The sequence below is a fragment of the Trematosphaeria pertusa genome, assembly GCF_010094035.1.
Source record: "Trematosphaeria pertusa strain CBS 122368 unplaced genomic scaffold BU26scaffold_19, whole genome shotgun sequence".
Taxonomy (NCBI): Eukaryota; Fungi; Ascomycota; class Dothideomycetes; order Pleosporales; family Trematosphaeriaceae; genus Trematosphaeria; species Trematosphaeria pertusa.
This window is the reverse complement of record NW_022987230.1, coordinates 685,845-710,417: the sequence shown is the minus strand read 5'-3', so window position 1 is coordinate 710,417 and position 24,573 is coordinate 685,845. Positions and strand designations below refer to the sequence as shown.

Here is a 24,573-nt window from a genome sequence, read left to right as displayed (position 1 = left end):
CGCCCAAAGACGTTGCCGACGCGATCTCCACCCTATGAAGCACGTCGCCGGATGCGTTCCTGCACGCAGTAACTCGCGGTCCTCCTCCACCGGTAGAGCCCCTCAGCCGCGTGGGCGCCGAGCAACTGATCGAAGAATTCAATATTAAGTAGAGGCCAGAAAGCAGGTTGTCGTGCGAAGAGTCGATACGACTTCTCGGTCATTTCGACGATACGCCAGCAAACACCACCGCAACTCGCGCGTTCCGTCGAGGCAAAGATTTCAGCAATCGTAGAGTTTCCCCAGTATGCTTGTATCATGACGAATTCGTAGTACTCAGTTTTTCGTTCTCTTCGCCTATCCGCGGCGGGCTCTTGGAATTCGAAGACTTCGGTCGGAATGGTGACACACTTCGCCTCCAGACGCTCGTCAGCATGCCATCTAGCCAACTATAATCCAGCCGAAAGCCCGTAGGTAACGAAACGGAGCACTCACGATCGTCTCCTCTCGCCCTCCTTCCTCTTCGCCTCAATAATCCTCAGCATCGTCTTCCTTCCATCCTGCGCATTGATATGCTGGTCTTTCATACTCATGCTAATCTTCCTACTTGAATCCGCCTTGAGCAGCCTCTTCAGCAACAAATGCTTCATCAGCACGCACACGAACACCCCACAGTCACTTCCATTCTCCTGTTGCGGTGCATCATCCATATGTATAAACCTCAGCGTCTTGCCCAGCAGCCGCTCCAACTTGTGGCTCGTATTCCGCGCTTCCCTATCGTTGGAGGGCGATAGCGAGTCATAGTGGAAGGACACGCCGTCGATTACGCTGACGACGAGGAGTGACCAGTGAGAGCCTCCTTCTGCGTGTGTGACATCTGCGTTGTCGTTTATGGGGAGGAAGATGTGTGTCGTGTGGGCGAAGTTCGGGAGGGCGCCACTCAGGGTGAGGGGATCGGGCGTGTTCATTAGGAGAAAGGTCATGCTAGGGCGGAGGAGGACGATTTGTGCTTTCGGAAAAGCTTTGAGCTCTTCGCGTTCAAGGTATCTGCAGTGTGTGAGTGGTGGCCGAGGGGGTGGGGAGTAGCGGATAGGCGCATACTCTTGCCAAAATGCGATTGCCTAGAGTAAATGTTAGCTTTGCGGCATGGGCTTCTGGAAAGGGAGGGGAGGTGTACATTGTCTGTTAGCCAGTCGTGCTTGATAGTATCCACGTCCAGCTTCGTCACTACGTCCCGTCAGTCCTGTGCTCTCGAACGAAGCAACTTCGCGCGGGCGAAGAATAGGGTGCCGCATACTCACACCGTACATCATGGTCTGCCGTTCATTAGCATGATGCTCCCTCCAAGCCCCAGGCAGCACTCACAAGAAAGATAGGCATCATCGGGGCTCAGGCTATCTCCAAAATGCCTCCTGGCACCGTCCATTATCCGCGAAAGTGACGACGGCATTCTCCCTGCTCTTCCGCTGTATACCGCTGTGGACGGGCTCTGCTGGTGGGCGTGAGAGAAGAAGCTTGCGTAGGACCGCTGCTGGTGCTCGGCGGGCGTACGTGGACGTGGATGTGGGAATATGCAGGTGAGATGCGGCTGCTGCGTCTGCCTGTGAAGCACCCACGCTTCGGTGACGGACTCGAGAACCCGATGCACCGTCCGCGGGGCATGCCACTCAGAGTCGCGGGCAGGAGCAGGGATGACGTGCGTGTGGCTGGTGCGCCGGGGATCTGCCGTAGATTGAATTCCCAGCATGCGGAGACGTGATTGGCCAATTGGGAGAAATTGGGCTGCTTGTGAAGGGATTTTACTCTCCTGGGTTTCCGCGAACAAAACAACCCCAAGGGAGGACGTGAATGGGGAGAGCGGTTTGCAATGGTTTACGAAGGTTTGCGAGGCTTGGGATCTGGGGGAAGTAACCAACAAGTGGCCTGATCCCTGGCAGTCGTACGGAGCCATTCGCGCGGTCATGTGCTTGAATGTCGTCTGATATTGGTTTGTCTCTCAACTCAGGGTTTGGACTAGTCTACCGAACGCCCTTCTCCACATTCCTTGAGATTTTTGGCCACGACGCCTAGATGCATGACTTTTGTGGTGGATCCCTAAGAAAGTCTTCACCCTTTCTCTGGACGAACGACCTTCCAGATTTCACGGCAGCTGATCGACCGTCTCCTCGGCGCCATTCACCCTGTTCTTTCCCCATTGCTCCGGCTTATCTACCTTAAACAGCCAGCCCTGTTTGTCTTCGATCTTGCCTTGTTGAATACCCTTCAAAGTTGCAAGAAGCTTGACGCAGGCTGGGCCTGGCTCGTCTGATCCGTTGCGATAGCTGAACTTTTCGTTCTTGGATTCCAACGTGATCGATTTGATGGGTACGAGAGCCGCAGCGGTGCCCGCAGCGAGAATTTCATCGAAATCATTCAGCTCAGTATAGGGGATCTGAGAGAATATTGGTTAGTATACTCAAGGACTGGAAAAGATCCATCATACCTCTCGGGACTCTGTCTCCCAACCAAAAGACTCTCCGATCCTGAGGATACTGTCGCCCGTGACGCTCTTGATGACGTTCTTGCTGTTTGACGCTACGAGCTTGACCTTGTCTCCATCTCTCTTCACACCAATAAATGCTGACGTCGAAAACTCGTCGATCACCGTCCGGGTCTTGCTGTCCAAGTGGAGTGTGATTCCATAGCCCGCCTTATGTGCCTTCTCACTCCATCGCAGCACCGGCGCATAGTTTCCTCCGACCTTGGCCGATCCAGTACCCTCAGGCGCGGCGCGATCGAATTGTTCCAGGATCAGGGCATCAACGGGATGTGTACCATGGTACACGCCTGTAGGGACGACATAGACGCAGAAAGTGTACTCTTCTGGTGGGTTCAGGCCGAGCTGTGCGGAGCTTCCGAAGAGCAGTGGCCGGACATACATCGCTGCGCCTGTCTCATGTGGCGGGACATAGGCAGCGTTCATTCCTACCGCTAGCTTACAGCATGCGAGGAAGTGCTCCGTCGGGACTTCGGGAATGGAAATAAAGGAAGCGGAGTGCTGCATTCGTTCAGCGTTCTTGTTGGGCCTGAAGATATTTATGGTGTTGTCCGGTGCACGGAAAGCTTTCAATCCTTCGTAGCATTGCTGGCCATAGTTTAGACCTGGAGCCATGCCGTGGATGCGCAGGTATGGGTCCTCGATGAACTCCAGCGCGGTCCATTTTCCGGTCTTGACAGAATAATGCGATTCGACATGGCCGGCAACTGCAGACACTCAGCTTGGATTGTACACTCATAGATCCATCTCAACAGCCGCGCATTTTTGCAAGATTCCGGCTATTCCGAAAGTTGGCGTAACCCGCACACTAGGAATCGTAGGCACAATGCTCCCTCAAGGCTCGGGACAAGAAGATAGATATCGGATCTACCGACCTTCTCGAATCTTGAAGCCGATGTTGCTCCAATCTGTCAAAACTGTCAGTCGCTGTCTTCATGACATGTGTCTCAGCAGTAAGCAAATTACGCAATCGACGTACCAATTGTGTTCACGGGTTGTGGGGGATAGTCAGACATTGTGATAGGCGTGCAGATGAACTTCTGTTGGGTCGAAAAGGAGGAGGAGTTACCTGCACGAAATTCAGAACTTTCGGCTGTATTTGAGGCTCTGTAAGCTCTTTGGCGGCGAGCTCAGCTGCGATATCGGTGGAGCAAATCCGGCAATATCCTTAATCAGCCGCTGGAATATATCAAAATGCCGGATGCTGCTGTCGTCAGATTATACAGCTACTTCAACTCGTACGTTTGTGCGAATCTTCTTAATCTTTACTCATCAGATAACCATTGTGTTCCTGCAGCAGGCTGAGACGGATATGGAAAGTCGAACCGGGTGGTGTGAATCTCAATAAGGGCTTGGCGTTGGAGGAATAATCCGAAACATTGAATCTGAATATCACTCAAATTTCACGCCACGGTCGCCTCTCCTCGCTCAGCGCGTCACAATCGCGGTTGTCTTTTGCTTCTGCACAGAAACCCGCCTCTTTGTTATTCTTATCGTGATGCGTGCCGGCGTGAAAAGCCGCCTTATCCTCCTTGCCTTGCTCGGATTCGCGGGCTTCACGATACTCCTACTCGGCGCATACCGAGAGCCCCCGGGCTATCCGGCGCCTATAAAGCAAACAAAACAAGGGACATCAGGAGGAGGGTCTAGTGGAGCGCTGCTGACAGGGCATGCGATTGCGCCAAAGCTGGGGAACGCAACGGCAAAGTAGGTTCTGACCAGAGCAAACAACACCACCGCGCGTGCTCACGATGGTCAAATGGACATGGCTGACAATCTTACTCCACGGCAGAGCTGAACTCGGTCGCGCAGCATGGAAGCTGCTTCACACGACGTTCGCACGCTTCCCCGAGCAGCCTACGCCAGACGAGAAGGAAGCCTTGCGGTCATTCGTTCACCTGTTCCAGCGCTTATACCCTTGGTACGCCGTGGCGCTCTCGCAGTTGGGATCATGCGCAAGCTAACTGTGTTGGAAGCGGAGAGTGTGCTGAACACTTCGGAGCAGTGTTAGCCAAGTATCCTCCTCAGGTATCGTCGCGGTCTGCAGCTGCAATGTGGGGCTGCATGGTACACAACATTGTCAACAAGCGACTGCACAAGCCCGAGTTCAACTGCGAGAACATCGGGGATGCTTACGACTGCGGTTGCGGAGACGAAGACCCGAAAGACAAGGGCAAGGGCGGGGATCCCGCATAGACCCTGGGACGAGGCGCTTCCAAAAGAGAAGACGGCAGTGATAGAGGCTCCAAAAGGAAGAGGCGCAGGTCGAGTCCGTTCCAAAAGCGATACCGTAGGGTTGTTGAGCATGGGGCTCGGTGAGCGATGTTGGAGGCGAGGTTCAGCATTGGCGCCCCCATCTCGGGGCTATCCCGTGTCTTCGACCCTGCTGTTCCGTGAGAGATGGGACAAAAGCAAATGTCTCACAGGCGTGTATTAAGAGTAGCAATTGCTCGTCAGGTCGACGTCTTCAGTGAGTTCCTGCGCAGTGGATGGCCCAAGACAGTGGACCTCCGAGGGTTCCGCAGGTCACGTCAGCGGGTTTCACAGAAAAATGTCTCAGATAGCTTGTTGTGGGTGTGGAGGGTATAGCAGCTGGTGTGTGCGAGATAGGGCCGGACTCGACATGGCAAATCGGAGCTCACGCGGTCAGCCCGCCAAGTGGGCTTACAGGAGGGAGATAGTGTGTAGACACGGGCAAGACAGGTACCTCGAGCTATAGCAGCCCGCAACGCGGATAGTTGATCGTCTACGTGCGACGGCGCGCATTCTTCCCAGATGAGCTTGTCACGAATCCGCGTCATACTGTATCGCGGGTTCCTGCGATGCGTGCACACCCACAGCGGGTGTCCGCCCGTCCAGCAGCACGACGGCGCGCCGTACGCCGTGACGTCCTCCCGGTCGTGTGGCTTGCGACGCGGTCCCGTAGCCTGCCCTGATGGGCTCGTCGCGTGATTATTTTTGGCGCGAAAGCGCGCATCGTGCAGGTGGGCGGCAGTGTCAAGCAGAGCGCTGCAGGGGTCCCGCGTCCCGGCAAATGGCACTATCCCGTCTCTAGCGCGAGGAAAATACGTGTTTGATGAGCGCACCAACACCACACTGAAACTCCAGACCAGGTCCCCGCGCCGCAGCAATCGATAGCCATGCCCGCTACCCCGTCCTGACCCTCACCGACACTCCTTCATCTTCCACTGAGGCCCCGCCAGCTGTTCACCGCCAGTTTGCATAGCGAAACTCTCCGCGACCATGGTGTCGTTCTCCTGCGAGGTGTGTTTATATTCCCCCTCGGCGCCATTCCGCCCTCAGCTGCCCCGATTGGACCCCTCAGCCCCTGGAGCTGCACTGTAGATGGCCGCTGACTGCGAACTGCTGCGAACAGAACTGTGGGGACGTCCTCACGAAAAAGAAGCTGGATGGCCACCGCAACCAGTGCTACGGCGCATCCTTCACCTGCCTGGACTGCATGGTGCATTTCGAGGGGACCAGCTACAGAGCCCACACGGTATGCCCCTCCATGCTTTGCCGCAGTCGGCGCACCGTGTTTCCAAGTTCAACACCAGAGTCGTTCTCGCGATGTTCGCCAATGCGGTGCTGCTCGCGGAAAATTCTTCGATTCGTCCCGCATGACTGAGGCTAACCAATGGCCCGCAGTCCTGCATCACCGAAGACCAAAAGTACCAGGGCAAGCTCTACAAGGAGAAGAAGAAGCCCCAGCATCAGAAAAAGGACAGCGCCCAGCAGAACAACTCACAGGCACTCGTTCCGCGCACTGCTTATGTCGAGGATGCCCCCGACGCAGAGACCGGCGCTGTCGCCATCGTCGATGCCCCGCCCCGCGCCCCTACTCCGCCGCCCGCATCAGCCTCCCTAGGCTATGAGGAGACCGCGGCGCTCCCACCAGTGAATGTATTCGACTTCCTGGAAGCATCCGAGAACCTAAACCCGTCCCGGACACATCTGCCCGTGGATGAGTCGCGCATGATCGAAGACAGCATACCGCCTCCATACCAGGAGGAGGAACCTCAGCCGGTTCTGGATGTCCTGAAGTTCCAGGTAACAGACGATGAGCACTATGCTGAGAATGGCTTCACTTATGACGACGAACCCGTGCGGCCAACCAGCGAACGATACCACTCTTCCTACAATGTCCGGGAGCAGGACCCTAGCTTCAACTTCACCACACCGGCTCCAAAGCCCAAGCACAACCGGACCAAGTCCCGGGATAAGGGTCTCGATACGACAATCAAGAAGGAAGAGCGGAAGCGAAAACGCAATTCGCCGGCCGAGCTCGATATGTCGCTCGTTCGCGCTCAGCAAGAGAGGGATGTTATGATGGCTAACACTCCGCCTGTGCTTCATTCTGGCCTGACCGGCGGTCTCAGCCGAATGCTTGCTCGTCCTGAGTTTCCGCCTTCTCCTGAATACTCTGGGGACTACGTTGAGAACTCGCCTCTCAGCCCCATGAAGCGAGCTAAGCAAGGAGCCTCAAAGGCCTTCCTCCGTGCGCAGAAGGAATTCGAGATACAGCAAGAGAAGGACCGCAAAGCCGAATTGAGAGGGGGAAAGGCACGAGAAAAAGAGGAAAAGAAAGAGAAGGAGAGGGGCCGTGAGCGCGAGCGCAGGGAGCGCAAGGCCAGTACCGCCCTCGTGAAGATCAAACCCAAGATGAAGAAGCGGGATGATTCTACGCGGGAAATCCGAAAACACCGTGACGGCGACCGTCGTCGCCGCCGACAGTACTCTTCGTCTCCGTCCCCAGCGCGCGAGCGCAGGACTCTCAAGGCTATTGAGTATCATCCATCTGCTTCGCAGTCCCCACCACCTGATAGCAACGGCCAACTAATCTTGCGTCCCAATGGAGACATTGCGCCGGTCAAGACGGAGGTTGAGGCCCGTGCAGAACTGTTCATGTCTTTCGTCACCAAGGGCCCTGAGTCCGAGCGGGGCATGAGCGTCAACAAGACCCTGAAGCGATATCACCGTGAGCGCTACGAGCGCTGGGACCGCGAAATCTCCAAGGCGGACGAAGAGAAGGAGCTTTGGAAGAGTCTACGCCTGCGGAGGAACGATAGGGGCGAGGTCGTACTGTTCTTCGCGCCGCCGGAGAGCGCGTGACTAGATCTGGATCTCGATATCATCATCCGGATGGAAGGCTGGAGCTGTGACGATCCATCCCCGGAGCTTACGCAAGATGGTTTTCAGAGTCAAAGTCTGGAGGGATAGGGAGAGTGGAGCATTTGGTGGTCATATCCCACGCATCTATGGAACGGAGCAACTGGCTAGGATACCTACACTTACTTCTTGGTTGATACCCGACCCTTGGTCAATTTCCTTCGGGTGGATTGGAGCACTTTTTGGACCGCATTTTCTTGCATCAGCATCTTCATACCCGCATCATCAGCATCACCACTCTACAATCTCTAGGCGTTTTCCTTTGTCGGATCTTTCTTTAGAACGGCGACTGCAGACTGCTCTCTTTTTTCCAATCGGCGTTCTCTATCATTTGAGTTCCGCGCAGATTTATCTACCCCTAATGCTCCTTTGGGCTGGGCCCGTTCCCGTCCGTCGACAGTTCTTTTCTTTAGCTCTTTCGAACTTGCATATATATCATCGGATAGATATAAGCTTCATTGCTAGATCCATCACTCTTCTTCATTACATATTCTCGTCGTCGACGATTGTGAGACAAGCTGCCCCAATCCCAGGACGCATACCACAGCAGAGCGCCTTGCATGCTCATGTGATGATTTATGTAATCCTGACGTTCCTCTCATGGTGTTCGGAACCCTGTCGTTGATCCCATTTCCGATGTCGTCCCTTTTATCTATCCCGATCCCATGTCGTCCAAATCGTGCCTCGTGACTCGTTACCCAATGTGACCATGCCAAATCCCGGTCCCGATAGATTACACTGCAGTAGATGGCGCCTCGTCCCACCCACCACTTCCGTGATGACCGCGATCCTCACACACCCTCCTAATCCTTCTGCTGCGATGTGCTTATGCTTATCTCCACCACAACCGCGCAACCACCCACCGCAACCCCCACCAGAGAGCCAACGCTAACCCCACCAGCACAACCAACATACCCAGCATAACACGTCCGCGCATCTCAAACGCGTCGCTGATCTCCAGTCTGGCTACCTTCCGTATATTCCTGTGTAGATGCCATGATTTCCTTTTCCTCTTCCCCTTGTCTTCCGCCTGCCGAGGCGATATTGCAGCATGCGGCTCGACGTGCGGCGCGGAGTCGCGTCGATCCCAGGTTGTGTCTACGGGGTCCTGATACGGCTCTGGATCTATCCACGCGCTGGGCCACAGGTAGCTGAAAACGGTGGATGTGCGCGAGGCGGACGAGGCGCGGCGGGCGCGGTCGGAGCGGTTCACGAGGAAGAGGGAGATGAGGAAGGAGGTGAAGTAGAGCGGTGTAAGAATGAGCTGGTGAGGATGTTTAGCAGCGCGGAAGGCCACATTGGGGTCAGTCGAAGTAACGTACTCGCGTGATGAGATACTCTTGAGGCTCGTCGCGCTCGTTGCTGGGCGATGCGGGTGGGGAGGGAGAGGGCAGGGGCGTTCGCGCGTGGCCGAGATCGAAGAAGGGATCCGCGTCCTTCTTGGGTCGTCGTCGCGTTGTTGGGGGAGAGGGCGGTGGGCTTGGGGGAAGCTGTTGCTGCTGGTGGTGGTCGTGCGCCGCATCCATCGTGCTTTAATGCTCAAAGAAAGTCGAAGAGTAAAATGGAATGTTCGGAATTGGAGAAAATAGGGCGTTTACATGGGCAGTTGAATCCGAGTATCTGGGTGTAACGAGCGGGTTGGACAGCGTTGGACTGGATTGCTTGTTCGATGGGTGGGCTTGGTGGGTCCGCATGCGGTTATCGATAGGGCTCGGCCTCTAGCATGTCTGCGCTGCTCGCACGGCTTTGTCCTTTCGCATCTCTACAGGGCTGGCAACGTGACGACACCTAGGCACAGAGCACTCAGTAACATCTCCTGACTACTTGTCCAAATCCGCCACTCTCGCCATGCAGGCACTCGTAGTATGTACGCGTAGATCTGCTGGAGACTTCACACGGTAATCGGGGTCGGGGCAACTATGTCGGAGGGTCGGTAGGCTTATTCCAGGGCCGAAAGAGGTGCTTCGTGTGCGCAGTCACGGATTTCCCAGTCTCCCAAAGGGGAATATCCATCGTCCGACAGCAACAGACATGCGCATGCCCGCGCAATCAAAGAATGAAGTGGGCACGTCGTCGGATTTAAACGTCGTATGGATATCTTGGCGCCGGTCCTATGATGCACTGCCCTAAGGCTCATGATCTTCGCGGGGTTCTTCGCACTCGCGAGCGACTCATTGGCTCGCTCATCTCGCATCTATCACCGAAACAAGCCTACGCTGCAGCAACACGATGCAGCAACGCAAGCTACACAGGCAGTGTCTGCCTACGATATCTGGCCTCTGGCATATATGAAACCGCGCTGTGCGGCCGTAAAGGCGTAAGGCCGCCTAACGCCATTCCTTCGCGCACCTTCTGGGCATTAATCAGCATCCTTTGCGCGCTGTCTTGCTGACTCAGGCCGGACGAACAACGGACAAAAGGGCACTTTGTCCCCAGCGTCTGCCACCAGTCTGTTTCTCACCCGTCACTTTGTAAAATCGACTTTTTCGCCTTCCTGGAGCTCCGATCGTGCGAGCAAGATACAGAGGAGCGAGCCGGCTTATATCTTGATTTCTGAGCCTGAGGTGGAGCGCCAGTATTTGTTCCACTGCTGCCGGACGAATCCTCGGATACGAGCACGCGCCCAAAGGTACTACCAGGCGAGAAATGCCCAAGGAAGAGTCGTTGCCGACGCGCAAGAAGATGCGCAAGGGCACTCACAGTTGCTTCGAGTGTATGTTGCTCGGTCCCGTTTGATTTCCGTTTCCGCCGTCAACATCTTTCCAAACCGTAGTTCACTTCTACTGTCACTTCCATAGCGTCACTGCCCAATGCCCACTTTCCCCTTTAGGAATACAATAGTTCTATTCGGTTCTTGTTCTGATAGCATTCAGGCCGTCGCCGAAAGATCAGATGCATATATCCACCGGACAACCCCAACGTCTGCTCAGAATGCTTTGCACGGGGGAGCAGGTGCATCGACCAGGAACAGGCCGACCCAGACGTCATCGTCGACCACAGGAAGAATCTGCGTGAGAGGGTCTCGCGCCTAGAGGCGCTCGTCGACTCCTTGCTTGAAGAGAAGACAGAGAAGACAGAAAGGAGTTACCCGGACACGGCATCGTCCAAAACGCCGGACCTCATTACCAAGCATGCATTTCCGCCTACACCCCTCTCTTCAGAAGCTTCCTCGTCGGTCCTCCAGAATGTGCAACGCGCTCCTTCCGACAGGGGACATCATGTTCCTATTCTCTCCGTCTTTGAAGATGCGGTATGTTGGGCTGGCTATCTATATACGGTCGCGTACTGACACGGCCAGCTCAACGATGCCGAACAGCGGATCAAAGCACGGATGGAGCCGTTCCGCAAAGATTCCATCCCCAACTCTAACACATCTGGAGAGCGAGAGCGCTTCACTCTTACCTACAAGGACAACATCGTGGACGATGGTTCCCTAGCTAACCAGGCCAAGAAAGAGCGGACGAAGCAGGCCCTACTCGCAATGCTTCCGCCCTACGATAAGCTGAACAAGATATTAAACAGCAACAGTGAGTGGTGGCAGACGTGGCGGCGGAAGTGCAGCGGAACGTCCACCAGCGAGCAGACGCTCTCGGAATTTGCATCTCAGGCCCTGGCTGAGGGAAACATCGGCGCCATGGGAACAGTCCTCTTGTCTGTCGGTATCTGCTCGGATGACGAGCGCGATGTCGAGCGGTATATCGAGGCCGTTGACCGATGGATACTGGCCGATGATGAATACGCGGCCACGCTAGAGGGTATGGAGTGCATGATCCTAAAGGCGAAGTGGTACGCAGACGTCGGCCAGCCACGTCGAGCATGGCTTGCGTATCGGAAAGGTCTTATGTATACGCAGCTCATGGTATGTACCTCCAAACTCGTGCGAAGTGCCAGAGTATTAATCTTAGCATAGGGACTCCACCGCAAGCGCACCTCATCCGCAGCTCATGAATCGATATGGTGGTCCCTCTACCACGGCGACCGCTTCCTCTCGCTCCTCCTCGGCCTACCCTATGGCATCAACGACGCCCACTGCGACCTCTCCCTCCTCGAAATCCCCGACTCAGGCCCACACCTCCCACCGCTTGTCTTCATGAACAAGATCTCCACCCTCGCCGGCCGCGTCATCGACCGCAACCAAGGCATCGCCGAGCAATCCTTCGCCTGGGCGCTCCAACTCGATCAAGAGCTCGAAGATCTTTGGAAGCGGCTCGACCCAGCCTGGCTTGAGTTCTCGGAGCTCCTTGCAGACGTGGAATCCAATGCCGCGGAGCTCCGAGAGAAGATCATGGCACAGATGATATACCATCAGATACGGGTGTATCTGCACCTGCCCTTCATGCTGAAGAGTCAGGCGAATAGCAGGTTTACGTATAGTCGGACCGCGTGCCTCAACGGCTCTCGCGAGGTCCTGCGCCTCTACCAAGCCCTCCGAACTGGCGAAGTACAGCCCCTCTACGAATGCAAAGCCGTCGACTTCATCGGCTTCACGTCCGCAGTCCTCATCGTGCTGGGTCTCTTCAACTACGGCTCGACCAACACACCCATCTCACCCAAAGACAAAGAAGCCGACGTGCGCCTCATCGAGATCAGCATCGACATCTTCCGGCGTGCCTCCTCGGAGAAAGGCGGCAAAGTCGCACTCCAAAGTGCCGAGGTTCTCGAGAAGATGTTGAAGAAGTTCAAGAACGAGATGGGGCAGCCGCATTGCGGAGCGCCCAATACAGACCACTGCCCCGAGATGACCGAATTCGTCATCCCCTACTTCGGCACGATTTCGATCCGCAAGGGAGGCAAGCAAGTCATGCCCGGCCAGATGCACAAGTCCCTGTCCACGACCTCGCCTTCCACCTCCCTCTCCCAGCAATTCACGCCCTCCTCTGAAAACCCATCCTCTTCCACAGACTTCTTCTCCCAGTCCGGCAGCACGACGAACGCCCCCCTCACCACCCCCTCCTCAACCACAAACCCCACCTCCGCATCCACCGACCCATCCCAACCCTTCAAGTTCTCGTCCACTTCCACCGACCCCTTCGTCTCCTACGACGGCTTCTACAACTGGGGAAACATCAACGCAGACAACGCCAGCAACGCTGGCTCCGGTCTAGGAACGCAGATCAACGATGATAGCATGAGCAATTTCCCGCTGCCGACGAATAATTTCAGCTGGCAGAATATGCCGATGGATATCGATCAGGATTGGAGTTGGTTTTTGAACGATGGCGCAGGGCAGACACCCGCGGCGGGGAATTTGGGAGCGGATGCGGGCAATCTGACGGCGGATCAGTTTGCGCAGCAGGGGTTTGGGGGGTTTGGATGAATGACGGGGCTGTTTGTATGATATGATGACGGGTTATGAGGTTTTTCTTTGTTGTTTTGGCTTTAGATATCCAGAAACTCTCTCCGCTTTTGTGCGAAGAAATGAATCAAGCTTTCGTATGCGACGGCGATTCCGCCGGATCCATGTAGATCTGACCAAGGTCAATCCCGTGAGATACGATCATTGATTCATTTTCACCAATCCTTTCATAGTGTCATTTTGAAGACCTTTAGGATACTACACACCAGCTTCTTTCCTAGCACTGAGATGAGAGAGCCTACAAGCTCCAAATGACCACCCTCCCATCCACTCCAGTCGAGCTGATCTTCGTGACCCTTCCACCACTCCCCTCAAAGCTCCGGATCGTGCTAATAGTATTCTGGTGCACGGTCTTCAACTTCGTATCGTCTGTAACCTTACCCTTCAAATCCATCTGCCTGAACATGTTCAACGCAGACTCTTCCCTCTGATCCTGCACGCCGGGCCGTCCCTTGCTCTCAATTGATCCCGCAAGCTCCCAGCCCTGCTCAGAGCCCTGCAACCGGTAGGCCTCGCAGTTGTAGCCCGCGGCGATAATTTCGGATTCGGAGGACCAGACCAACGACATGAAGGGGAGCAATTGGGTGGAAAGGCTAAGGACGGCGCGCGGAGGTTGTTCCGGGCCGGAGGGGTAGACGACTGTGAGGGTGCTGTCGTGGGCGGCGAAGGCGAGGGCGTTGCCAGACGGGGAGAAGGCGACGCTGTGGATCCAGCCCGCAGTGTTGTTCAGGAACTCGCCGCATACAGTGTTAAAAGGTAGTCGCTCGCCCCAAGCGGAGGGCTCGGGTCGGGCATCCACACCCTTGATGAAAGCCGAGAGGACACGCGCATGCCCGTCAGTCGATCCAGCAGCGAGCAAGACTGAGTTCGGATGCCACGCTACGGTGGTGATGGTCGAACGTATGGGCTTCTTGATATGCTTGGACACCCACCAGTTGTCCTCCTCTTCGAAGTAGCATACCGGGATGAGGCGAGCACCCGAGCCGACGGCGAACTTGGTTTCTGAGGGCGCCCAGCGGACGCAGGTTGCGGCGCGGTTGATGCGGAGAAGGACGAGCGTGGGCTTCCAGCCTTGCGGGGAGGGCTCCCAGACGTATGCGTTACGGTCTTCGCAGTATTAGCTACCTGATGCTGATGGTTGGGGTGGAAGTGTACCTTGAGAGCATGTCACAATCTTGCCCGTATTAGGCGCAATATCCACACCCGTGACAGTCTTGTCATGGCCTGTCAGCTCATCCTTCAATTGGAATTTCCCACCCTGTCGCTGGTACAAGTCGACGTTGTTTTCGCGGGCTACGGCGAGCGTCTGGCGGTCGGCGGAGAAGGAGTGGTCCGCGATGGGGTGGTGGAAGAGGTGATGGACTTCTGGGGGGGCCATTTTGTGGGACGATGCGCAATAGGAGACTCTCTACTATTGCAGGTGCGAGCGTATAGAAGGTTGGCGGGTGTGGAAGTGGGAGCGTGGAGGGGCAGGGCTGTGATGAGTGCACGGGCAGCTTGGCACTTCGGAAAAGTTGACGTTCAGAGCAGCCATCAGACACAGACGCTGGATTCACGCATTGCCATTGACGAGTCGGCGCGTCCGACATTACCCTCATTCTCATAGTATGTCGCCTTCTGCTAACAGAAATAAAGGACTCATTGCTCACATTCTAGCTGGCAGGTCGTCAACATGATCCTCCGAAGGCCCCTTCTCCGCGCAACCACCGCAACAGTATCAGCACCTCATGTGTGCATCCGAAACCTCCATGCCTCGATTCCTATCCGTCCGATTCCCAAACCCACGCCTTTTATTCCCGACCACGCCTCCTTCCTCACCGCCATTGGCCGAGGCCTCGCTGCGCACGCCGCTAAGATACCCTCATGGGACGCGCTGTTCACGCTCAATTCCAACCAACTGAAGGAGCTTGGCATTGAGCCCGCTCGGTCGAGAAGATATCTGCTGCACTGGCGCGAGAAGTTCCGGAACGGAGAATACGGCATTGGAGGCGACTGCCAGCATGTCACAGATGGAGTCGCCGAACTACGGCTCGTAGAAGCGCCTGTTGGACCTCATCCTGTGCCGGGCATGAGCGCACGCTCTGCCATTTCGACCGCGACGCACGATCCGGGAACGAGGAAAGTGGTGGTCAATGTGCCTGCAGGTGCTGAGGCACCCGCTGAGGCTCTTGAGATGCTAAAGGGCGTGCAGGGAGTTGTGGTTAAGGGCGCCCAGACTATCAAGGGCAGTTATGTGGAGCCGGTCAAGGGAAGCAATGGGTTGAGGGCGAGGATAAGGATGCAGGAGGGGATTTGGGAAGAGAGGAGAGGACACAAGGTGGATGGTGGCGAGAGGAGGAAAGCGGAGGTTAGGGCGAAGAGGAGGGCAGCAGAGAACAAGGAGAAGAAGAGGTAGATGTTGGATTGGATGTAGAAGCTCTAGGTTAGGCGAGGTTGAAGTGTATAGTACACATTGTTCGACTATGGAAGTGTAACATTCTAGCGAGGCTTCGATACTTTCGTCCAAATCCTCGAACCAGTCTACAACATTCTCGGATCACTACAGCTTCCTGGCGATTTCTAGACACCAATGCCTTAGGTGTATATTCCACCTACAAGCTTCCAAGAAGCTGCGGTATCTGGGTGTGCCCAAGACGGCTGTTCTAGCCGCAGGGACTGGCTTGCGGGAGAAGTACTGGCACGTTTATGTGAGGGGCTGTTACGTTCTCAGTGATGGAGATGAAACCTGCCGGTTCATTCTAGGCCTTGGTAAGAATACAGCTATGCGGCCACATAGACTTGGTGCGTGTCTGAGTGACAGCCTTCCTGCAGTTTTGGTTAGTCAATTTCGCTACATGATGGTGCAAACCCGGCCACTTTGGATAGGGCGATATCTCACCTGCATCATTGCAATATCAAGGTTACGGACGTACACGGGAATGAACCAGTTGTTTCTTATGGGGTTTAGACTAGCGCGTCAGGCGTCTCGTAGACGACTCTTTCCATTGTCACTTATCTTCTCCCGCCCTAGACCAGTACTATCGATATTATTCGGTAACGAGGGAGGCCGGCTTACTTCCTACGCCGCATTGAACATTAAACTTTAGCCTCACCCACTGTTTCCTGCTTTCTTCCCAATATGTCCGAAATGGAGTTCGGCGCCATTCTGTTACTCTACGGCATCATAGCCGTACTCCTGTACACCTTACATGGTGCATTTTGGGACTCTATCTTTCGCCTGTCGCCAAATTCTCAGGTCCAAAAGTTGCTGCTGTCACTTTCTGGTATGAGTTCTATTTTGATGTCCTTAAAGGCGGTCAGTATGTGTACGAGATCGATAGAATGCACCGAACATACGGTCAGTGATAACTTCCCCATTGTACTAGCATAGCTGAGGATAAAGAGCCTATTGTTCGCATCAATCAATACGAACTCAGCGTGAATGATACAGATCTGGATTACGCTGGGGTATCTGTTCAGGCGGTTGGGGAATAGGTTGTAGTTGTACGATACGGAGTATGAGCGCGATATAGCGTATGTGCAGAGTTATTTCATTCCGGCGTCGAGTAGGCAGAGTAGACGATGTAGGGTAGTGGAGAAGAAACACGCAGACGAGACGACGCGTTAGGTAGATAGTGAGTAGGATGCGGTACACATACCGGCATATCTTAACTTCGACCCTATAATACCACTGCTGAAGGCCTTCAGCGCGATGTACGCGCGATTTGGGTCGCAGGAGAAGTGTTGCTGCGCCGAAAGTCGGTCACGCGTGCTGGCGTCGAATCCCCGCGCTCGGTGCCTTGTGCCGACTTGAAGTTTCGCAACCACCGTGTCGAGCTGCGAAATGATCTGAGGGCGATTAATTTGTCGTATATATATTTTAAAAGTGTGCAGGATCTTCAACTAATTCGATAGCGTGGGTGGTTAGCGTTAAGACTTCTCCAAATGATTGTAGCGAGCCAGCGCGAGGATTCGAATCTAGCAAGAGTCATTTGAATTTGGGGTTTGACTCTGAGAGATGTAGCAACCGACAATGAGCGGCTCTGCGAACTCTTTTTGCTTTTTGATTTTTGATTTTGTTCTTCTTTTTTTCTGTTCTTTTGACGTTGTTTTACTGCTGAGGGTTGGGAGGAAGGAGCGGAGAGGAGCGGAGAGGAGCGGGGTTAAGAGCGACCGGAGCGGGCAGTCAGTAGCCTGGAAAGGTCACGATAACGCTGTCTAATCTTATTTTCAAACATTGGTATGACCGGGGCAGACATGTCTCCACGTCTTAGGTGCTCAGGCTCCTAGAGTGCTACAGGTTCGCCAGGAACGTCCAGGATGGCTTGAGGGACGCTCCAACTCTTAGCTGTCTTTTGCTTCCTTTTTGAACGGCTGCCCCAGATTGGCAGGTACTCCGAGACAGTTTCGAGAGGCATCGCCCTTCATCTTCTACGGCCGGGCTGATATCACGCGGTCGTCCTCGCTGCGAATCTCCTGTAGAATCTGCTATCATGCTCTCGCCGTTTCTCCTACTTGCTCTTCTATGGCATCTTTTTTTGGCTCTCAATCTTTCGGCATTGCTCAGGATCCCAATCTTCTCGCTTTCTGTTGCGGGCATTTCTGAGGTACGAGACGGAGGGGTTCCGTTCGAAGGACGCAGGACTTTCCACAATTTCGCCCAGGCTTCCGGGCCGGTGGCTGACAGGAGCTCTGTGATGAAAGGACGATCACTGTGATATCCTTTGTTGTCGTCGCTTTGGATAGTCGTGAGTCCCGAGAGGTGTCGCGGGTTGACGTTCATCCCGGACAGGCCCAGCTGTCCAAGGTCGCCTACGCTACCCCACCCAAACCCACCAACCACATCACTCCCAGTGGTAACACACCAGACCCGACACTTCGCTTCGATGCTGCGGCATCGCTTTCTTTTGGTCGTTTCATCAAGAGCATGCCTGGACGTGCATCTACGCGAGGCCGACACACAGACGCCACCACCTTCCCGATGCGCTAGGATCTGGCCGTCGGTTAGCAGTTCCTCCGTTCCATTTTCAACGTCATGAGAGGCTGGCACTCTACTTCAAGACCATTCTTTCATGGCATGCGCCATCTGACCTTTCGACTTGCCCCCTTTAGAGTTGGATGATACCCCGCGCCGCTTGTACCGTTAACAGCCCGAATCCTGTGCCGCCTGTGCCACTGAACCATACCTCATCGGACTACCAGGCGCCGTGAGTAGACGGGCTCCTGGAAGAGATGGCAAACACCGTGTACGCAGTTCTGGCATTACTGCCAGTTCTATCGTGGTATCTCTACGCACGACTAAAAGACTGGCGCTTTAAGAAATACAGCCATATTCCCGAGTCCTTCCCAAATTCTCTAGCACTCGGACATCTCAAGTACATTGCGGAAGGATTCAAACAGTTTGGAGATTCAAGGCGTCATCCTGGTGCGCTCCTCCCTTTTGTCCCTGAGAGCTCGACTGATGGGTATGTCAGATTATGTGTTCGATCTTCTGTGGAAGAAAGCTGGATGTCCTCAGCTGTTCTTATTGGATTTGCGGCCCGTCAATTATGTCACGGTTTTTGTCGCATCGCACGACATTGCCGAGCAGATCTCTAAGGTGACGAAGCTGCATCCTACTGGTGTCACGAAATCCCCAACTATTCAATGGTCATATGGGCGGCTAGTAGGCAAACGGTCGTTGCTGAGTGAAGAGGTAATCATCTTTCTGTCCCCTTCCACAACCTTGAAGATTAAGCTTTGTGGTTGACTCCCACAACGTGTCTGAAAAGGCTTCGTCACCATGCTTACGGATTACAGGGAGAGTCTTGGAAATCTCTACGAAAGCGTTTCAATCCCGGGTTCGCACCGCAGCACCTTCTCACTCTTCTGCCAAAGATTCTGCAGAAGGCTTCCATCTTCATGAACAAACTCGATGCTCTCACCGATTCAGGCATCGAGTTTGATATGGATCCTCTCTGTACTAATCTTACCTTTGACATCATCGGGGATATTGTAACCAATGTCGATTTCAGAGCCCAGGACGACGTGTCTGGGGGTAACGACATTGTGCACTCTTTCCGCTCGCTCATTGAAACATACACGGACACTGGCCGCATTTGGCTGTGGCTCAATGTTCCCGTACGATTGAGAAGGATATACTATAGCGTAAAGGTTGATGCCGCTATCAAGAGGTGCATCAAAGAAAAGTTCAACGAGATCAAGGCAGCCCAGAGCACAGAGACTAAGCAAACCAAGGACCGATCTGTACTTGCTCTCGCTTTGAAAGATACAGATGTCCTGACGAACGACATCTCACAGACCACGGCGGACCAAGTAAAGACGTTCCTGTTCGCTGGACACGATACGACATCTATATTGCTTCAACGGCTGTTCTACGCACTTTCGATCCACCCAAAGTGTCTCGAAACCATTCGCGCTGAGCATAACGCTATGTTCGGGGACAAGGATCCACGAGACGTCCTACTAGCAAAACCCGACGAAACCATCAAGGCCCTCACTTACACGTCCGCCTGCATCAAAGAAGCCCTCCGACTCTGGCCACCTGCTGGAACTGCACGTCTCGCTCCTCCTGGAACGGGATTCAAAGTGCGGTTGGACAATGGCGAGGAAGTATGTCTTGATGGAACCGTTCTCTACTCCTGCCAGTACCTCATCCAACGCGATCCCAAGGTATACGGCGAGACTGCTGACGACTTCGCGCCTGAACGCTGGATTGGTGACACCGACACTAGCTCTACAAGTAAAGACGAAGATAGCGCCGAGATTGGAGCGAGCAAAATACCGATCAGCGCTTGGAGGCCGTTTGAGCGAGGACCCCGGCATTGCATCGGCCAGGAGTTGGCGAACCTGGAGGCAAGGGTGATCTTAGCTTGTGTCATGAGGAGGTATGACTTTATCAAGGTCGGAGCTGGCGAGGTAGAGTTGGACGAGAAGGGAAACCCGACTGTGGATGAGAAGGGAAGGTATAAGACGAAGTCTGAGCTGTTTAATGTAAGTTTACCCAATTGTGACTATGGAGTGGATACTAACGCTCCTGTAGTCCATGGTTGTCACATCGAAACCTTTTGACAAGACCCGTATGCGGATAAAATGGCACAAAGCCGGGAAATGAGTGGCGATTCGAAGAGCAAGCAGAGCGTACGTCTCGTTGAAGGTTCCTTGGCCGTGTCTTCTTCTAGTTTAGGATAGGGAACCTGGTAATGGATAGCGTTTACTTAACGACACCCACTTCTCAAGGAAGGACCTCGGCTACTCTATCCTCTACATGTTCCATCTGTGACCGAAGAATGATTGATGCTACTTGACTGGACATCCGCGATCACGTGCGCGGAGCGATCGGCAACCGGGCGCTCGAGGGGCCGATGATGAGAAATCCAACCTCATCTGTTGTCGAAGCATGGGTATCGGACGAAACATACGGACAACAGTCCTATATACTTCTCTCGACCTTTATTTCTTTGCATAAACATCTTGACTTTGCTCCTACATAGAATTGACCTCAAAAGGTAGGTTCAGCCGCGCGACAGCTGTTGCAGGTACCGTCCAATGACAGCTTGTGCACAGACAGCACGCAATTCGGGTCCACGATGACATCTAGCCACCCGAACCCCGCAAAGCAGCCCTATGGCACACGCCAGGTGTCAACGGAACGGTCACAGGATTTGAATTGCTGGCTCCGAAAAGTCGGCAGCTGTCTGCATCTCGCCCAATGCTCTCAGGATGCTTCCAAGCGCGTCTTTCCTCGACTCCCCGAAACCTTGCGGGATCGTCGCAATGCCTCCATCACCGAATTGCCTTTCGACGCCGGAAGGCTCACACCGTCTGAGATTTCCGCCGCAGAGGAGAAGGGGAAGACAGTGCTGTATCTGGCATATGGATCGAATCTCTGCGAGGAGACCTTCAGAGGCGTACGAGGCATCAAGCCTATTTCCCAGATCAACGTCCTGGTCCCCTCGCTCCGGTTGACATTCGATCTTCCTGGGATACCGTACACGGAGCCTTGCTTTGCGAACACGGCCGTGCGAGATCCAGAGTCGGGGACCATCAGCGATGGACACGCAAGAGGCACTGATTACCATAAGGATCGGTGGCACAAGGGATTAGTGGGATGTGTATATGAGGTTACGCCGAGTGACTTTGCGCACATCATTGCAACGGAAGGTGCTGGTTCGGCGTATCACGACATTCTAGTGGATTGCTATCCGCTGCCCGACTCAGACACCGTTCCGGACATACCCTCAACAGGACACTTCAAAGCACATACCCTCTTCGCGCCAGCCACAGACGCGAAAACTAGAAATCTCGTTCACATCACAGACCGTTTCTCACGCCCCGACCCAGGCTACGCCCAACCTTCCCCCCGCTACCTCAAGCTCATCACGGACGGCGCAGCCGAGCTCTCCCTCCCTGCCGAATATCAAGCCTACCTCAACGACATCCGCACATATACAATTACGACCAAACGGCAAGCAGTTGGCAAAATGCTGTTCACGGGCATATGGCTGCCTTTCATAACCATGATCTTCGGGCTGAATTCGAAGTTGCAGGATAAGAATGGGAGGGCGCCGAAATGGCTGGCTACGCTTAGTGCGATGTTGTTTTTGAGCATGTGGACGAGCTATGATGTGGCCTTCAAGAGGTTGTTTGGGGACGGGGAGAGGACCGATGGGGATGATGCAGGAGACCAGTATGTGTATGGTCAAGCTGGCCAGGACAGGGATATCACCGATGAGGATAAGTTCCAAGGGCATAGAGGAAGATGGGGGAGCTATGTTCGGAACGGGATGGATTTGGTATGAGGTGGTAGCGCCCGATAGCAATGCAGGTTCCCTTCGTTGTGCGTGCATACATAGCTGTACATGGTCGAGATCGCAGTGGAAATTTAGCTGCATAGAGCGGCCTTACCTTTACGATAGCCCAATCGCTTAGTCAGCCACAGGCGAGTTTGCTCACGTTATCGTTTGGGCTGTACTTGTACAACCAACGTCGAACCTGGGTTGGATGAACGTATTGTCATACACATCGTTTCAGCACTTCCCCTAGTCAGATAACGGTGGGACCTCCGACACCATGCGACCTTGAATCTGTACGATGAGGTTCGTTCCTTTGATTCCAGGATTCCCGGCACCCGCGTAGCATCAACCTTGGAATCACTCGTCTTTTCGAATGACACGCGTGCTGCCAAACTCCGATCACTGAAAGAGATGGGGAAAGAACATAAATTCTCTCTCCGCAGTCTGTTCCGCAGGGGTAAGACGGCAAATGGATCCCCATACGACCTTCAGCTTGACTCTTCTGAGCCTGTCTCTGGCCCCGAAGCTTTTCAGACAGCAACCTGGCAAAATACGGAGCAAACGGTCGCAATGCAACAGCGCACGGCGAATTCCTGTGCAACGTTCTTGGACATTGGCTCAGGATACTCTTGCGACCGCCTTCGGATGTTGGAGTGCCGGGAGGAAGGCTGCACATTTTGTACTCTAATCCTCGAAGGTCACGCATCAGTTGGTGTAGGGAATGTAATTGAGGTACGTAGGTCGCGGCACACTCCTCAGCATGTCTCAGCTTTGGCTCTTGCAGGGCCTTGCTGAAGACCTTTTGTATGTACAGACATACTGGGTATTGACTGGTACCACTTTTATGCTTGTCAGGACATATGCTAAGCGTACACCCATATTCACAGCTAGTGCTTCGCATGGACCAGGAGCCATGCTCGGTCTTGCGGGCACGCGTTCATGACCCCTTGGGTTATCGGAATTTTGAGTTCTATCGATCGCTAGGCCGTAAGATCGATCATCACATATGCACCGCCGAGCTTACGATTAGAGGCAGACAACGATGCAGATGGTACTCCAAGCCAATTGTCTGTATCCCGCCCAGAAAAGCACATGGTCTATGGGAGGGACACTATCCATCCACAGCCCCTGTCCTGGATTGGCGCCCGCCCGGAAGTAGCAGAAGATGGCATCCGCCATGAGTGCCTATCTCGTGCTCGCGTATGGCTACAGAGGTGCAAAGAACAACACAAGCTCTGCTCTCCTCTACACATTGGGAGTGACCTCCCGGGTGGCTTTACAAATTACTCTCCCAATTCTCTCCCAAGGCGCGTTATTGATGTTGGCTCCGTTGATGAGCTTCCACGGTTATGTGACTTCACAGCTGTCTCCGCGCCTAGCAAAGCATACGCTACCCGTAAGTTGAGATATCCTTTACGTGCTCCTAGCCGCAGCAGTGTTGGGACATTAACCTTTCTAGCGCATACGATAGGGTGAATTACGGCCAGATCCATTGTCTTGGATACGATGTTGATTTTCGAGACGTCTCACAGAGTTGGTGATCGGAACCATGCTGACATATAAATCTCAGTCAGTCATTGCTGGGGTACCCATCAGAGCTACAAAACGGAAAGACATACGCTTCGCGGTCGCATGGCGGGGATGCCGTGGGACGAGATACCAAAAACTTTCAAGGATGCCATCATTGTAGCCCGCTTCTTGCAGCTACGATTCCTTTGGATAGATTCCCTCTGTATCGTTCAAGACGACCTAAACGACTGGGCAAAAGAGTCGTCCAAGATGTCTCACATATACGCCAACGCCACTATCACTATTGCAGCGGCCGCAGCGGCCGATGATATGCGTGGATTCTTAGGCCAAAGGCATCACCTCAACAGTCCGGTCCTTCATTCAACAGATGGCTTGATTAAAATCCGTAGAGACATTCACCGCGATCTTTCCGAGCCGGGCCGTCTCATGACGCGGGCTTGGGTATTCCAGGAAAGGCTCCTCTCGAGGCGAATCTTGTACTTTGAGGAACATGAGATGGTGTGGGAGTGTAGGAGTGCGAAGCTGTGCGAGTGTGGGTCGGATTTGACCTTGGCCAAGTATCGACTGCCGGAGCAGATGCTCACCAGGGCCACTGAAGCAAAATTCAGGGAAGCTTCACCTCTCACCACATACGACTTTACCCATCCAACGAAGGAGAACAGTGAGACGTTTGCATGGTGGCGGGAAACTATTGTACATCAATACACTGCGCTGCAATTGACAAAATGGACGGACCGACTCCCCGCTCTCTCTGGACTCGCAGCCATTACGGTTGCAAAAACACAGGACACTTACCTCGGTGGAATCTGGAAATCGGAGCTGATTCACGGATTGCTTTGGGAGCCAAATTGGGGTAACCAAAGCCCAAAGATACCGAGTGATTATCTCGCACCTTCATGGTCATGGGCAAGCCTCCCTTGCCAAATATCGTATACCCGGGTTAGCCCCACCACTGAGCTCGCTACTCTTGTTAACCATGATATCCGTCTCGCCACTGTGGATCCAACAGGGTCATCTCTTCTGGGATACTTCGGTTGCGATGTCACATAGTCCGCCAGACCCTACACTGCTCGGGAGACGGCAAGTTGTCTTGGTCAGGCAATTTCACATTGCCAAGGCGCATCTTCGACCTTCGCATCGTTTTGGATGAACCAAGCCGATCGATACAAGTGGACACACGTGCCCATACAGCAAAGGTCTGGACCGTTGGTAGAGGGCCTGAAAACAAC

The 24,573-nt window shown here is 54.1% G+C and overlaps 13 protein-coding genes across 13 annotated transcripts; 8 read left to right on the top strand and 5 right to left on the bottom strand.

The window, feature by feature from the left end:
* Positions 1-295: 295 nt before the first annotated feature.
* BU26DRAFT_438390 (cysteine proteinase) lies at positions 296-1,429 on the bottom strand (the record flags this gene model as incomplete). Its single annotated transcript, XM_033824288.1, has 6 exons — positions 296-395; positions 475-1,026; positions 1,081-1,100; positions 1,157-1,206; positions 1,281-1,295; positions 1,345-1,429. The coding sequence occupies 6 exons, from the start codon at positions 1,427-1,429 to the stop codon at positions 296-298; spliced, it is 822 nt and encodes a 273-aa protein (XP_033677776.1).
* A 690-nt stretch (positions 1,430-2,119) lies between these two features.
* Positions 2,120-3,531, bottom strand: BU26DRAFT_438411 (branched-chain amino acid aminotransferase II; the record flags this gene model as incomplete). Its single annotated transcript, XM_033824290.1, has 4 exons — positions 2,120-2,410; positions 2,462-3,222; positions 3,391-3,423; positions 3,495-3,531. 4 exons carry the CDS (start codon positions 3,529-3,531, stop codon positions 2,120-2,122), a joined length of 1,122 nt encoding a protein of 373 aa, XP_033677775.1.
* Positions 3,532-4,043: 512 nt separating this feature from the next.
* On the top strand, positions 4,044-4,681 carry BU26DRAFT_396727 (FAD dependent sulfhydryl oxidase Erv2; the record flags this gene model as incomplete). Its single annotated transcript, XM_033822749.1, has 3 exons — positions 4,044-4,222; positions 4,308-4,436; positions 4,492-4,681. Coding segments are annotated over 3 exons (498 nt in total), but the record flags the coding sequence as incomplete, so codon positions are not given.
* Positions 4,682-5,138: 457 nt separating this feature from the next.
* Positions 5,139-7,627, top strand: BU26DRAFT_570823 (uncharacterized protein; the record flags this gene model as incomplete). The annotated part of the gene is made up of 3 exons (XM_033834068.1): positions 5,139-5,195; positions 5,892-6,014; positions 6,164-7,627. The coding sequence occupies 3 exons, from the start codon at positions 5,139-5,141 to the stop codon at positions 7,625-7,627; spliced, it is 1,644 nt and encodes a 547-aa protein (XP_033677773.1).
* A 742-nt stretch (positions 7,628-8,369) lies between these two features.
* Positions 8,370-9,514, bottom strand: BU26DRAFT_132684 (uncharacterized protein). The gene is made up of 3 exons (XM_033819688.1): positions 9,007-9,514; positions 8,596-8,948; positions 8,370-8,572 (listed from the first exon to the last, which is right to left on the bottom strand). Exons 1-3 carry the CDS (start codon positions 9,208-9,210, stop codon positions 8,488-8,490), a joined length of 642 nt encoding a protein of 213 aa, XP_033677772.1. The 5' UTR covers positions 9,211-9,514; the 3' UTR covers positions 8,370-8,487.
* A 1,467-nt stretch (positions 9,515-10,981) lies between these two features.
* Positions 10,982-13,232, top strand: BU26DRAFT_524329 (uncharacterized protein). The gene is made up of 2 exons (XM_033830257.1): positions 10,982-11,543; positions 11,595-13,232. Exons 1-2 carry the CDS (start codon positions 11,016-11,018, stop codon positions 12,999-13,001), a joined length of 1,935 nt encoding a protein of 644 aa, XP_033677771.1. The 5' UTR covers positions 10,982-11,015; the 3' UTR covers positions 13,002-13,232.
* On the bottom strand, positions 13,055-14,461 carry BU26DRAFT_494497 (structural constituent of cytoskeleton). Its single transcript, XM_033826184.1, has 2 exons — positions 14,196-14,461; positions 13,055-14,147 (listed from the first exon to the last, which is right to left on the bottom strand). The coding sequence occupies exons 1-2, from the start codon at positions 14,416-14,418 to the stop codon at positions 13,279-13,281; spliced, it is 1,092 nt and encodes a 363-aa protein (XP_033677770.1). The 5' UTR covers positions 14,419-14,461; the 3' UTR covers positions 13,055-13,278.
* Positions 14,462-14,584: 123 nt separating this feature from the next.
* On the top strand, positions 14,585-15,671 carry BU26DRAFT_524327 (uncharacterized protein). Its single transcript, XM_033830256.1, has 2 exons — positions 14,585-14,644; positions 14,700-15,671. The coding sequence occupies exon 2, from the start codon at positions 14,713-14,715 to the stop codon at positions 15,433-15,435; it is 723 nt and encodes a 240-aa protein (XP_033677769.1). The 5' UTR covers positions 14,585-14,644; positions 14,700-14,712; the 3' UTR covers positions 15,436-15,671.
* Positions 15,672-15,978: 307 nt separating this feature from the next.
* Positions 15,979-16,643, top strand: BU26DRAFT_524326 (uncharacterized protein; the record flags this gene model as incomplete). Its single annotated transcript, XM_033830255.1, has 2 exons — positions 15,979-16,325; positions 16,377-16,643. Coding segments are annotated over exons 1-2 (196 nt in total), but the record flags the coding sequence as incomplete, so codon positions are not given.
* Positions 16,644-17,277: 634 nt separating this feature from the next.
* On the bottom strand, positions 17,278-18,027 carry BU26DRAFT_132502 (uncharacterized protein). Its single transcript, XM_033819687.1, has one exon. The coding sequence runs from the start codon at positions 17,800-17,802 to the stop codon at positions 17,314-17,316; it is 489 nt and encodes a 162-aa protein (XP_033677767.1). The 5' UTR covers positions 17,803-18,027; the 3' UTR covers positions 17,278-17,313.
* On the top strand, positions 17,882-20,250 carry BU26DRAFT_494493 (cytochrome P450). The gene is made up of 4 exons (XM_033826183.1): positions 17,882-18,444; positions 18,494-18,714; positions 18,819-20,012; positions 20,062-20,250. The coding sequence occupies exons 1-4, from the start codon at positions 18,252-18,254 to the stop codon at positions 20,131-20,133; spliced, it is 1,680 nt and encodes a 559-aa protein (XP_033677766.1). The 5' UTR covers positions 17,882-18,251; the 3' UTR covers positions 20,134-20,250.
* A 177-nt stretch (positions 20,251-20,427) lies between these two features.
* Positions 20,428-22,018, top strand: BU26DRAFT_524322 (uncharacterized protein). The gene is made up of 2 exons (XM_033830254.1): positions 20,428-20,527; positions 20,586-22,018. The coding sequence occupies exon 2, from the start codon at positions 20,609-20,611 to the stop codon at positions 21,818-21,820; it is 1,212 nt and encodes a 403-aa protein (XP_033677765.1). The 5' UTR covers positions 20,428-20,527; positions 20,586-20,608; the 3' UTR covers positions 21,821-22,018.
* Positions 21,992-24,505, top strand: BU26DRAFT_132450 (HET-domain-containing protein). Its single transcript, XM_033819686.1, has 4 exons — positions 21,992-22,546; positions 22,702-22,801; positions 22,851-23,210; positions 23,385-24,505. Exons 1-4 carry the CDS (start codon positions 22,226-22,228, stop codon positions 24,392-24,394), a joined length of 1,791 nt encoding a protein of 596 aa, XP_033677764.1. The 5' UTR covers positions 21,992-22,225; the 3' UTR covers positions 24,395-24,505.
* The last annotated feature ends 68 nt before the right edge of the window (positions 24,506-24,573 follow it).